At 49.6% G+C, this 12,784-nt stretch overlaps 1 protein-coding gene across 1 annotated transcript; it reads left to right on the forward strand.

Moving 5' to 3' along the window:
* Positions 1-1,632: 1,632 nt before the first annotated feature.
* On the forward strand, positions 1,633-3,406 carry Rab42 (RAB42, member RAS oncogene family). The gene is made up of 2 exons (XM_005079538.4): positions 1,633-2,192; positions 2,818-3,406. The coding sequence occupies exons 1-2, from the start codon at positions 1,966-1,968 to the stop codon at positions 3,239-3,241; spliced, it is 651 nt and encodes a 216-aa protein (XP_005079595.1). The 5' UTR covers positions 1,633-1,965; the 3' UTR covers positions 3,242-3,406.
* The last annotated feature ends 9,378 nt before the right edge of the window (positions 3,407-12,784 follow it).

The raw sequence follows: 12,784 nt of genomic DNA on the forward strand, positions 1-12,784 counted from the left end.
ATTTGCTTTAGCAGATGAGGAAGCAGGTCTCAGGGAAGGGAAATGACTAGCCCCTTGGGTAACACAGCCTTATCTATGGCATGGGTCAGCTGATGTGGATTCTGGTGCCAGGTACAGTCAGAGGCAGACACATGACCCCAGTCCTAGAAGGAGCCTCTGAAACGAGAAGTTCAAAGAATCTGATGCTGACACTGCACAGCCCACAAGGGCTGACCAGGGTGCTATACAGCCTGTCTTTGGGGGCCTCATTTCCAGTTGTTTCATGGCTCTTGGATCTTGCCTAGCTGGTCAGGATTACTCAGAGGTGTAATATAAATGGCTTTTTAAAAAATATGTATTTATTTTTATTTTGTGTGCATTGCTGTGAAGATGTCAGATCCCCTGGAACTGTAATTACAGACATTTGTGAGCTGCCATGTGGGTGCTGGGAATTGAACTCAGGTCCTCTGGAAGAGCAGCCAGTGCTCTTAACCTCTGAGCCATCTCTCCAGCCCCTTATAAATGTCTTTTTTGTTTTCTTGTTTAGAATCAGTGAGAAGAGGGCCAACAAGATGACTTATTGGATAATGGCACTTGCTGCCAAGCCTGAAGACTTGAGTTCAAAACCTGGGTACCTACAATGTAGAAGTAGAGAACCAACTCTTTCAAGTTATCCTCTGAGCCGGGCAGTGGTGGTGCACGCCTTTAATCCCAGCACTCGGGAGGCAGAGGCAGGCGGATCTCTGTGAGTTTGTGGGCAGAATAACCACCTGCTCATCAGGCTGTGTGAGAAAGAAATAAAAATGACCCAACGACGGTTTGCAACACTGAGGGCTTCCCTGCCACCTCCAATTTCCACATCAAACTGTAAGACCCTCTCAGAAGGATGGTGGGAACTAAACAGAGAACAAAGAGACTGCAGCTGCCTGGGACCAGCTAGATCCAGCCTTGATACCTTAGGCTTCAGGAAGCCAGGGTTAGATGCAGACTGCGTCCTTACACGAGCTTTTAATATAAGTGGGACCCAAGACCTGGTTTTCTGACTTTTTTGTTGGGGCATCAAGAGAGTCATGAAGGTTGAGTCCCCGTCACAGATGCACTGTGACTCTCAAGTGACACCTCTGAACCTTGGTCTCCCAAGTCCTAAAACAGACCACTAAAGCCAAATCTAAGCGACACCACCCAGAAACCATTTAGCCTGATATTCGATTTTGTCTGCCAGAGAGTTCCGTGCTCTAGGGTTATGCTTTGCGAGTCTGGTCTCCTGTACTGGAGCACAGGCAACTGTGTCCTGGGGTCCTGCCGTCCAGGCTTAGGGGCTGTTGATCATTTACTTTGACCCTTGAGCGGGCAAAGGCCCCAAGGAGGGCTCGTGAGACTCCAAGAAGGGGAGTCTGGACAAGGAAAGTGTGTCTGGGAACCAGGCACCTCCTTCAGAGATGAGATGCCCTCCTGCGGAGGCGCTAGGTGGTGATGGCAGGTGCCTTTAGGCAGGCAGAGGCAAGAGAATCTCTGAGTTTGAGGCCAGCCTGGTCTACAGAGCGAGTTCCAGGACAGCCAGGGCTACACAGAGAAACCCTGTCTTGAAAACAAACAAACAAACAAAAAAGTGTACACCATAGTGTTACTTTATTATGAAGGTAGGTCGAGACAGAGTTTTTTCTCTGCAACAGCCTTGGCTATCCTGGAACTCTCAGAGATCCGTCTGCCTTTGCCTCCTGAGTGCTGGGATTAAAGGCCACCACCGCGCTGTTTTACTTCCTTTATCCTGTGAAGCAGAGGTTGTCACTGTCCCCATTTTACAGAGGCAATGATTTCCACCCTTACTGAACAGACGACCAAGGATTGGTCTACCGGAGCCAGGCTCCCCAGTCCGCTTGCTCCTGGAGGCTGTGTCAGGACCAGGGACCCGTAGGAGGAGGAGGAGGAGGGCCCCACAGGAGGGGCGGGGCCGTACTGTCCCAGACAGCTGGGAGCCCAGATCCCATGGAGGTGGCAGGCTGCAGCTATCAATTCCGGATCGCTCTGCTCGGGGACGCCGCGGTGGGCAAGACGTCACTGCTGCAGCGCTACGTGGCGGGCTCTCGCGGGGCGGTGGAGCCGGAGCCGGAGCCCACTGTGGGCGTGGAGTTCTACAGCCGCGAGCTGCTGCTGCCCGCCGGGCTGCGGATCAAGCTGCAGCTCTGGGACACCGCGGGTCATGAGCGCTTCAGGTGCAGCGGGAAAGGGGAGGATCAGTGTCAGTCACCTGGGGGCACCCACGCCTGCGGGTGCCGACTGCAGGGGCTCAAACAGGGATCTGTGGTTCCTACCCTGCCAACTCAGGGTAGGAGTTCCTACTCAGCCATTCATCCTACAAACCCCACGGGGTGGGCCAAGCCCTTCAATTCCCGCATGTGCTGTCACTGAGTCACAGTCCCCGCCCCCGCCCCAAACCCTGACCCAGCCCTAAAGGAAATGTCAGCATAGGGAATCTGCACTGAAACATTGAACTTCCCAGAGAGATGAATGGCCTGGGTGCAGCTGCTCAAGGGGATGGGAAGGCAGGCAGACTTTTGTGGAGGCATGGGTGGGACTTAGAAGCAGAACAGGTACGAAGAGGGGACTGTCCCCTTCTCCCCACACCTCCTGTAATCCCCACAATTAGCATGTGTGAAGGCAGAGATCAGGGATTTGTGGCCAGTCTGGGCTATGTGAGACCTGAATGAAGTAAGCGGAATGGCGTGGGAAACCTGTGGATCTCGGGTGGGAGGGGGGCGCTCTGCGGGTTTTTTTTTTTCTATTTATTTTTTTGAGGCTGAAAGACTTAAGCTCTCCTGATTTACCCCTCCACCGCAGGTGCATCACCCGATCCTTCTACCGGAACATGGTGGGCGTTCTGTTGGTCTTTGACGTGACAAACAGAGAGTCCTTTGAACACATCCAGGCCTGGCACCAGGAGGTCATATCTTGTCAGGGCCCCGACAAGGTGATCTTCTTACTGATTGGTCACAAGTGCGACCTGAGCACCCGATGCGTCTCCACCCAGGAGGCAGAGGAGCTGGCTGCCTCGCTGGGCATGGCCTTCATGGAGACCTCGGCCAAAAGTAACTGCAATGTGGACCTGGCCTTTGACACTGTCACCAGTGCCATCCAACAGGCCCTACAGCAGGGGGACATCAAGCTGGAAGAGAACTGGGCAGGCGTCCGGCTCCTCCACAGAGCCCCCAACCCCAGGTCCCCCAGCAGCAGAAAGCAGGACTCAGGCCCATGCCAGTGTTGACTCTGGGGGAGAGCCGGTTAAAGTGGTGCCAGCCTCGGATGCCCCAGTGAGACTGGAGGCAAATGACAAAAAGACAACTGTCTCCTGACGTGTTCCTGCCTTCTAAATCTTGGCATTCTTTTCTTTGTCAGAATTGAATACAGCGCTTGGCTAGCTGCAGACACACTCAGCACTTTGATAATTTATATTTTCAGAATGGATCATCTTGCTAAATTGCCCAGGTTGGCCTTGAACTCAGCCTCTTGAGTGATTGAGATTACAAAAGTGTTCCACTAGGCCAGGACCTCTCTTGGGTTTTTAGCTCTGAGCACAACCCCTTTCTAGAGGAAAAAGGAAGTCTAAGATTGGGTATGCAGCTGAATGTCATTTAGCCTGTTTCCTTTTCCTTGAGTGTCAAGTGGCAGTACACACATTTGTAATCCCCAAACTTGGGAGGCAGAGGCAGGATCAGGAATTCAAGAACATTCCCAGCTTCAGAGAGTTCAAGGCCAGCCTGGGCTACATGAGATTATTGCAAAACATAAGAAATCTTTTTTAATTGCACTGCACAGGGAGGTGGAGACCGCATAAGGGACAGGCTTGCTCTCTCACAGCCTGCCTGAAAGCTGATATCATTCATGCTTCCGGGTCCCTTTCTTGGCTTCAATGTGGTGATTTCTGGCAGCATTCCTGGGCGGGAAGACAGCTTCCCAGCATCTCTGCACTGCCGTGCTGGTGAGGCAGTGAGGGGGGAATTCCAGCACAAGCTTGGCTTAACGCTTCCCCAGCCCTTAGAATAGCATGAGTCTGGCCTTAGCATATGTTGATTTTCATGGGTCCAACCCCAAGCTCAGTAACTAGAGTTGAATTCTGGGGTTGGCCATGATTGAGTGGCAGATTTGTCAGACACATGGTAGACAACATGGAGAGCCCCAGGGTCTTGGATGATGGACCTTGGTTTACTGCACTGCATGGAACCTGCCCACCCTTAGGGACATCCACACCCAACATCTTGTCTATGAGGATGGTGTTAAAGAACCTGCCTTCTTCAAAGCATAGAAGTCCACGCCTTTAACCTCAGCACGGAGGAGGCAAAGATAGGTGGATCTCTATGAGTTCAAGGCCAGTCTGATCTACGTAGAAAGTTCCAGGCCAGCCTGAACTGAGCTACACAGTGAGATACTATCAAAACAAAGCCGACCAGGCGTTGGTGGCACACCCCTTTTTTAATCTCAGCACTCGGGAGGCAGAGGCAGGAGGATCTCTGTGAGTTCCAGGCCAGCCTGGTCTACAGAGCGAGTTCCAGGACAACCTCCAAAGCCACAGAGAAACCCTGTCTCGAAGAAGAAGAAAAAAAAAGCAAAACAAACAATAGCAGCACAAAAAGGTGACAGGGCAGGGGCTGGAGAGGGGGCTCAGGAGTTCAGAGCATTTGTTACCATTGTAGAGTTCAGTTCTCAGCACCCACATGGTGGGTCCCAACCATCCATAACTCCAGTCCCGGGGATTCTAATAACCTTGTCTAGCCTCCAAGGACATCATGCATGTATGTGGCACACATACACATATGCTGGCAACACCTTCACACAGGGGGCTGGAGAGATTGCCCGGAGTTGAGAGCACTGGCTACTCTTCTAGTGGACCCAGTTTAATTCCCAGCAACCCACATGGCAGCTCACAACTAAGTCCAGTTCCAGAGGATTCAGTGCCCTCTGCTGGCCTCTGAAGGCACCAAGAGGGTGATAGTGCACAGACATACATACAGGCAAACATGCAGCACTCAGGAGGCAGAAGCAGGCAGATTTCTGTGAGTTCGAGGCCAGCCTGGTCTACAATTGAATTCCAGAACAGCTAGAGCTACACAGAGAAACCCTGTCTTGAAAAACAAAAACAAGACAAGAAAAAGAGAGAATCTGATTTGCAAGGGGACCTGTAGGCCAGAATGGCCAAGGGCAACAACTGTGGAGGCTTCCTAGCAGAGATGGTGCTGATGCTGAGTGTTGGTCAGAGCTGCAGAGGCATCTTCATGGATGTAATTGTGCCAGCAGGCATGAGCAGGGTATGAGCACTTAGGGCCAGCAGCCCCCGCCCCCTTTTGTTTTGTTTTCTTTGTGTTTGTCTGTTTTGGGTTTACTTTGTTCTGTTTTCTTTTGGTTTTAGCTTGTTTTGGGCAAGATTTGTGGCTGGTCTAGAAAGTGCTATGTAAACCAGGTTGGTTCCTAACTCTCTATGATTTTCTTTCAGCTGCCTCTAGAATACAGGAATTAAAGTGAAACTCACTGTGTAGCCCAGGCTGGCATTAGCTTATGCCACCTTGATCAAGCGGCCTGTCATTCTTGACTACTTCTCAGAATGTATCAGAATGGAAGCTTATCAGCCTCTGGCTTCCACCAGTCCCAAAGCTGAAAATGCTGAAAGACAATATCTGAGTCTGGGCTGGTGGCTCTGGTGCCATCTGAGGAATCACTGCCACTTTGAGACCACAGTTCCCAGGCCAGGCAGGGTTACATGGCACAATTCTTTTTTTTTTTTTTTTTTTTTTTTTTTTTGGTTTTTTCAAGACAGGGTTTCTCTGTATTGTTTTGGAGGCTGTCCTGGAACTCACTTTGTAGACCAGCCCAGCCTCGAACTCACAGAGATCCGCCTGCCTCTGCCTCCTGAGTGCTGGGATTAAAGGCGTGCGCCACCAACGCCCGGCCAGCACAATTCTCTTAACAAACGAAACATAAAGGCTGGACACGGTGGCACAAGGTAACTCGAATCAGTTGTTCCTTGTCATAGCCACTCAGACTGGCTCAGAGTAGGTAACATTCAGAAGCTGAGACAGGAAGATGTGAGTTCCAGGCCAACCTGGATCTCAAACACCAAACAAGCAAACAAAACAAAACAAAACATAATTTCTAGTTAAGTTTGGGAGAAGTCTGGAAATTCCCTGCCAGCTAGGCCTGACACACTCAGAAAAAGAGGTGTTGTCGTTGTACCCAATGCCTCCCTGCAGTGTCCAGAGGGCTACAATCACACACCTGTGCCTCAGCCCAGCTTCCAACTGCAGAATGGGAATACCAACAGTTTTGGCCTCACAGGGCTACTATGACACTGACATGGTAAGTGACCTCTTCTCACAGTGTGGCCTCACACCTGTGGACCTTCTGTGACAAGGGACTTATCTGTAACATCACAGCAACCTCTCCAAGTCCACGAGTTCTGACTCTGTTATAGACAGACTCTATCATGCCCAATCAGGGACACTGGCATGGCTGAATGGGTGAACCCAGGCTCATTCCACATTCCTGCAGCTAGACCCAAGGTGTGTTCTACCTCATACATCAAGGCTCTGCCCAGCCCGGGCAAACTGCACTGATGTGAGGAAATCATAGAGACTCCAAGTGGCTCCAGCGGGTGCATGCCTGCATGATGAAGATGCAGCCTCCCGCCCCTCTACCATGTGGGCTGTGCCCCTCTGGAGGGTTTCAGGTCTTCCCTGTGATGCTGCACCCACCTCAGAGTCTTTTGCTTTTGCTCCCAGGGCCCTTGTGCATATGGTCTTCCCCACCCTAAAGGGGTGGTCTTATGTCGTCGTGTCCCCCCCCCCCCGCGTCCTCCTAGTCTCTCCCTCGTCCTGACTGTCTCCCTCCTGCTCCTTCTTGGACAGGGCTTTATGTTCGTATCAGAGGCTGGTTTCTAACTTAAAACTCATGGTAGAGGTGTCCTACAACTCCCAGCGCTTCTACCATAAGCTCCCGACTGCTGGGATCACAGGCATGCACCAAACTACCTAGTCAAACCCAAGGCCCAGTGTATGCTGGGCAAGCATTCTGCCAACTGAGCTACAATTCCAGTTGTTTATTATTTGAGACAGGAGCTCACTAACTAGCCCCGGAACAACTCACAGCAGTCCTCCTGCCTTTGTCTCCTAAGTGCTGAAGTTCCAGACACATGTCACTGTACCTAACTGTTGAGGCCTTGTCTTTCCTAACTCCACTAAAACCTTAATTTCAGTTTTCCCCTCCTTTTCCTGGCCCACCCCATACAGATACAGGGAGCTTCTTCGTGATGGTTTCCTAGTCCTAGGTGGTCCTTCTGTCTTCAGCACTTATCCTGTTGTTACAGCCTGCTACACACACACACACACACACACACACACACACACACACACACTGATTTTAGTGAATTTCTCCTCAGAAGACTCCTTCAAGAATTTCTCCTTTATCTTTAGTTCAAACAATACTGGCAACATCCCAGCCAGCCCTTTTCTGTCTGTTTCTAACTCTTTTGGCCTCTGTCTGGGCAGTGGGTCACAGACTTCTGCTTAACATATAAATCTTTGTTTTGTTTTGTTCTTTTTTGTTTTTTTGAGACAGGATCTCTCTATAGACCAATGGATATCCTGAAACTCACTATGTAGACGAGGCTGATCTTCTGGCCTCTGAGTTGTGAGAGTAAGGAATGTACCACTACACCTAACCAATATGCCAATCTTTTAAAAAAATTATTATCTCCTTTGAGGACAGGGTTTCTCTATGTAAAAGCCCTGGCTGTCCTGGAACTCACTTTGTAGACTGTCTGGCCTCTAACTCACAAAGAACTGACTATCTCTATCCTACCTCTCCAGCTTTTTATTTATTTATTTTGAGACAGGGTTTCATTGAGCTTACTATGTAGACCAGGCTGTCTTGGAACTCACTGTATAGACCAGGCTGGCCTCAAACTCACAAAGATCTGCCTGCCGCTGTCTCCCATGAGCCACCACGCCCAGCATCCAGGCTCTTCTTCAGCTCACAGAGATCCACCTGCCTCTGCCTCCTGAGCACTGGGATTAAGTGCATTCACACTATGCCCCTTTGTTTACTTGTGTATGTGTGCATGCCTGCTTGCATGTCTGTGTACCACGTGCATGCAGTGCCACGGAGGCCAGGAGAGGGCATCAGACTGGAGTTAGACTTGTGAGCTGCCATGTGGGAGCTGGGAATCAAGCCAAGGCCCTCTGGCCATCTTTCCAGTCCCTGTATATCAATCTTTTTTTGGGGGGGCAGTTTGAGACAGGATTTCTCTGTATTGCTTTGGAGGTTGTACTGGAACTCACTCTGTAGACCAGGCTGGCCTTGAACTCACAGAGATTTACCTGCCTCTGCCTCCCCAGTGTTGGGATTAAAGGCATGTGCCACCAACACCCAGCCCTTTTTTAAGATTTATTTACTTATTACGTATACAGTGTTCTGCCTGCAGGCCAGAAGAGGAATCAGATCTCATTACAGATGGTTGTGAGTCACCATGTGGGTGCTGGGAATTGAACTCAGGACCTCAGGAAGAGCAGTCAGTGCTCTCAACCTCTGAGCCTTCTCTCCAGCCCACCTGTATACCAACCAACCTTGAATATCAGAATCTCTCTTGAGTGTGTATGGGGGCAGGAGGGGGTCAAAGTTTATCCAGCACCTCAAACAAACAAAACTATATAATCTCAGCTGCTCAGTAAACTGAGGCTGGAAACTCTGAGTCTGAGGTCACTTTGGGCTACAGAGGGAGACTTTCTCAAAAGACCAATGTTTGGGATGTATCTTAGTATCATAGCACTCCCCTAACATGAGCAAAGACTCTGAGTTGGATTCCTATCACTGCAAATAAACAAACAAATAAATAACAAATTAAAATAAAGCAACAAACATCTAATAAGAAATCTCAAGCAAAAGTCCTAGATCGGCCGGGCGTTGGTGGCGCACACCTTTAATCCCAGCACTCAGGAGGCAGAGGCAGGCAGATCTCTGTGAGTTTGAGGCCAGCCTGGTCTACAAAGTGAGTTCCAGGACAGCCTCCAAAGCTACAGAGAAACCCTGTCTCGAAAAACCAAAAAAAAAAAAAAAAAAAAAAAAAAAAGTCCTAGATCAAATTGCTCATCTTGGTTCAGCTGCAGATAACAGCTCTAAGCAAGCAGTCAGCCCCACAGAAGTCTTCTGTAGTATAGGTGATTCTTCTTCAGATATTTTTGGCAAGATATTTCAAACACGTTTTAAAATTTATTCATTTAGGCTAAGCATCTTGATACATGTCTTTAATTCTAGCACTTGGGAGGCAGAGGCTGATAGGATATCTGCGAATTCAACTTGTAGTCTGGTCTCCATAGTTAGTTCCAGGACAGCCAGGGTTGCATAACAAATCCAAAATTATTTATCTGGGGCCGGAGAAACAACATGCTCTTCCAAAGGACTCAAGTTCAATTCCCAGCACTCATACAGCAGCTCACAGCCATCTCTGACTCTAGTTCCAGGGGATCTGAGGTCGTCTTCTATCCTCCATGGACTCTGCATGCCCATGGTGCACAGATTTTCAGGCAAAGATCCATACATGTAGTTTTAAAAATACCTATTTACGTTATTGTCTGCCTGCCTCTCCCCCTCTACCTTACATGAATTCTAAGGATTGAACTTAGGTAGATAGGTTTGCATGGCACTTTATCCACTGAGCCATCCAGCCAAGACTCAAACACCTTTTGGGAAACACTTTGCTCCTTTGGATGACTACAGCTGCTCCACTAAGACACCCAGCTTCCTGCTCACCTTAGTTCTTTTGGAGGAATGCTTGACACTGACATTCCACAACTCCATCTTCTACTGAGCCACTTCCCTGTAGCTGAATTCTTTTTTCTGATGTCTATTCACTCTAGGCAGGGCACCAAGGATGGAAACAATTCCACCCAAGTCTGTCTTGGTGAACCAAAGAGTTTATTGGGCTTACTTTCAGGAACATGGGTGACTCTCAAACTGCTGCATCACTGAAAGGTCCCATCCCAACATGGTGACAACCTCCCCAAACCAACAGGGATGGAGTTCTCCCTTCAGTTGGCCTTCCACATTCTGTATTCTCCAGCATTACCAAGACCACATGCAGCTGGGGCAGAATTATATGCAGCTTGCAGGGAGGTAGGTTAGAATCCTAGATGAAGGTCTATTGACCCTCCTCACCCCTTCCTTCTCTGAGGGAACTTTAATAGACATGATCTTTGGCGGGGCATCTGCAGATAGTCACAGCTGCTCTGAGTAAGACGGAGACAGCCTGCAGGGCTAGTAGTGAGCACCTGCAATCCAGCATGTGGGAGATGCAGGCAGCTGGATCCTTAGTCACGTAACAAGTAAGCTACAAACCTAGGCTATAGAAGATCCTGTCAAAGCCGGGCGGTGGTGGCTCACACCTTTAATCCCAGCACTCAGGAGGCAGAGGCAGGCGGATCTCTGTGAGTCTGAGACCAGCCTGGTCCACAGAGTGAGTTCTAGGATGGGCTCCAAAGCCACAGAGAAACCGTGTCTCAAAAAACAATAACAAAAAAAAAATCCTGTCAAAAAAAAAAAAAAAGGCTGGCGGCATGCTAGTTATCGCCCAGCCTGCTGCTCCTTGCAGTGTATTGAATAAACCTGTTTTTTTTTCAAGATGACAACTAAACAATCAAGATGGAAAAACAGGGCTGGGGAGATAGCTAGGTGCTTGTCTTAAAGGCATGAGGACCTGAGTTTGATGCCCAGAACCTACATAAAAATGCTGGACATGGTGGTACATGCTTGTAATCCCAGTGCTGGAGAGGGAGAGACAGAAGAATCCCTGGGGCTCACTGGTTAGCCAGTCTAGCCTAATTGATAAATTCAAATCCAAGGAGAGATGCAGACTCAAAGCGGGGGAGATGACCTAAGGATGACACCCGAGATTTCTCTTTGGCCTCCACATACACCTGTATATGTGCACTTGTGAGCACGCGCGCGTGGTTTTTTTGGTTTTTTTGAGACAGGGTTTCTCTATTGTTTTGGAGGCTGTCCTGGAACTCGCTTGGTAGTTCAGGCTGGTCTTGAATTTACAGAGATCCGCCTGCCTCTGCCTCCCAAGTGCTGGGATTAAAGGCGTGCGCCACCAACGCCCGGCCCCCTCCCATATCTTTTTCACATTGCAATAGCAGCAGAGAGGGAGAACCAGCCACATCCTCTTGTCTAATGCAGTCTTTCCCAAGTCTCAACAGTTAAAAAAGACATTGGACAAGTTAATGTGGTAGGGAGCCAAGAACAGCCTGCTGCCAACACGGCTCACCAAACCAAGGATTCCAAATGCCTGAGATGCTAGGATGAAGCCACGCCCTGTGTCTGAGGGCTGTCCACCCCAAGCTCCCTTTCTTCCATCTGGAGGTACTATCTTCTAACTTTGCACCTTGTGTGGTTCCCATCCTGATGCACTTTTTATGGTTTTTAATTGCTGGGGTTAAAACCAGGATAGGCTCTATTCCCTAGCTCCAGGTACACTGCCTTCTTAGGCCACTGGGCCTTTGCACATCCCACGACTGTATAAAATGCTTCAATGGCCCCCGTTACTTCCGGACAAAGACCACTCAATGCTGGCACCTGTGAGACTGCACCATCCATGCCTTCTTCCTTTTCCGCCTGTGATCCCAGCCTTTGTTGAATTTACCTTTCTCTGGTGGCAGCACACCTGGGTTGTTTTAATTCATTATTGTGGCTCTTGCCTAGCAGAGTCTTGGACACAGCTTACAGAGACAGGAACAGCCCCTCAATGGGCTGACACAGAGGAAGCCACCTACCTGTCACACAGCTGACCAAGAACTGACAGCTTGTCAATACCTCACTTCTGTTCATCGTACTTCCCCGATCCCCTTGTCCCTTTCTGTCGACAGAGGTCTCAAGAGTCATTCCAGATTCCTTCTTGGCTGCTGGAGACAGTGACTTTTTCCTCAGGACTCGGTGGGAACCTTCTGCTGTTTGAAGTCACTCACAGAACATCCTCTGAGTGCATCTTCCCAGGGGCTGCAGGCTTTGAAGAAAGGCAAAACCCTCCAGCATCCTCCTCCTGGTGCTAGGCCACAGGCCGAACTTGGTGTCAGGTGTGACCAGTGAAGAAGCTGGCTGTCCTCTTGCAAGCTTTCCAGACTGAAACCTCAGCCAAGGACAACAGTGACATCAGCATGGCCTTTGAGTTGCTCACCCAAGAGATCTACAAACTGTGTCCCATCTTGCACCAAGCCTCAGGAGGAAGACAACCAAAGCAGGGACCAAAGGTAGATGTGCCTGTGCTGTGGTCCCTAGGTGGAGGGGCAGTCACCCTCTCCGGAGCCCATGGACCCCTCACAATCCACAAGGACTATGCTGGGCATGGGTCAAGATGATGCTTTGGAAGAACATCCTGTGGTCTAGACAGGGCCTGCTTTCCTCTGGTGACAAAATCCCAGCAAAAGGACTGTCCCCAAAGCTATTCACATCCTTCCTCAGGGCCAAGGATGAATCTGATCTTCCATGGAGTTCCAGAAGAGGTCCAAAAGGGCTCTAGGAAGTCAGGTGTGATGCTGCACCCCTGTAATTTCAGCACACTGAGAGATGGAGGCAGGAGGGCCATTCAAGGATAGCCTCAGCAATACATCAGGTTTGAAGCCAGCCTGAGCTACATGAGAGCCTGCCTCAAAACACCAAAAGAAAAAAAGAGAAAAAAAGTCCCAGGGACACCGACATTATCTGACCTAGAATGCTTGTTTATTTTGTGGCTAGTTTACCCTGTCTGGTGGCAGAGGTTTGTCCCTTTGGA

This window comes from Mesocricetus auratus, unplaced genomic scaffold (genome assembly GCF_017639785.1).
Source record: "Mesocricetus auratus isolate SY011 unplaced genomic scaffold, BCM_Maur_2.0 Super-Scaffold_100014, whole genome shotgun sequence".
NCBI classification, from domain to species: domain Eukaryota; kingdom Metazoa; phylum Chordata; class Mammalia; order Rodentia; family Cricetidae; genus Mesocricetus; species Mesocricetus auratus.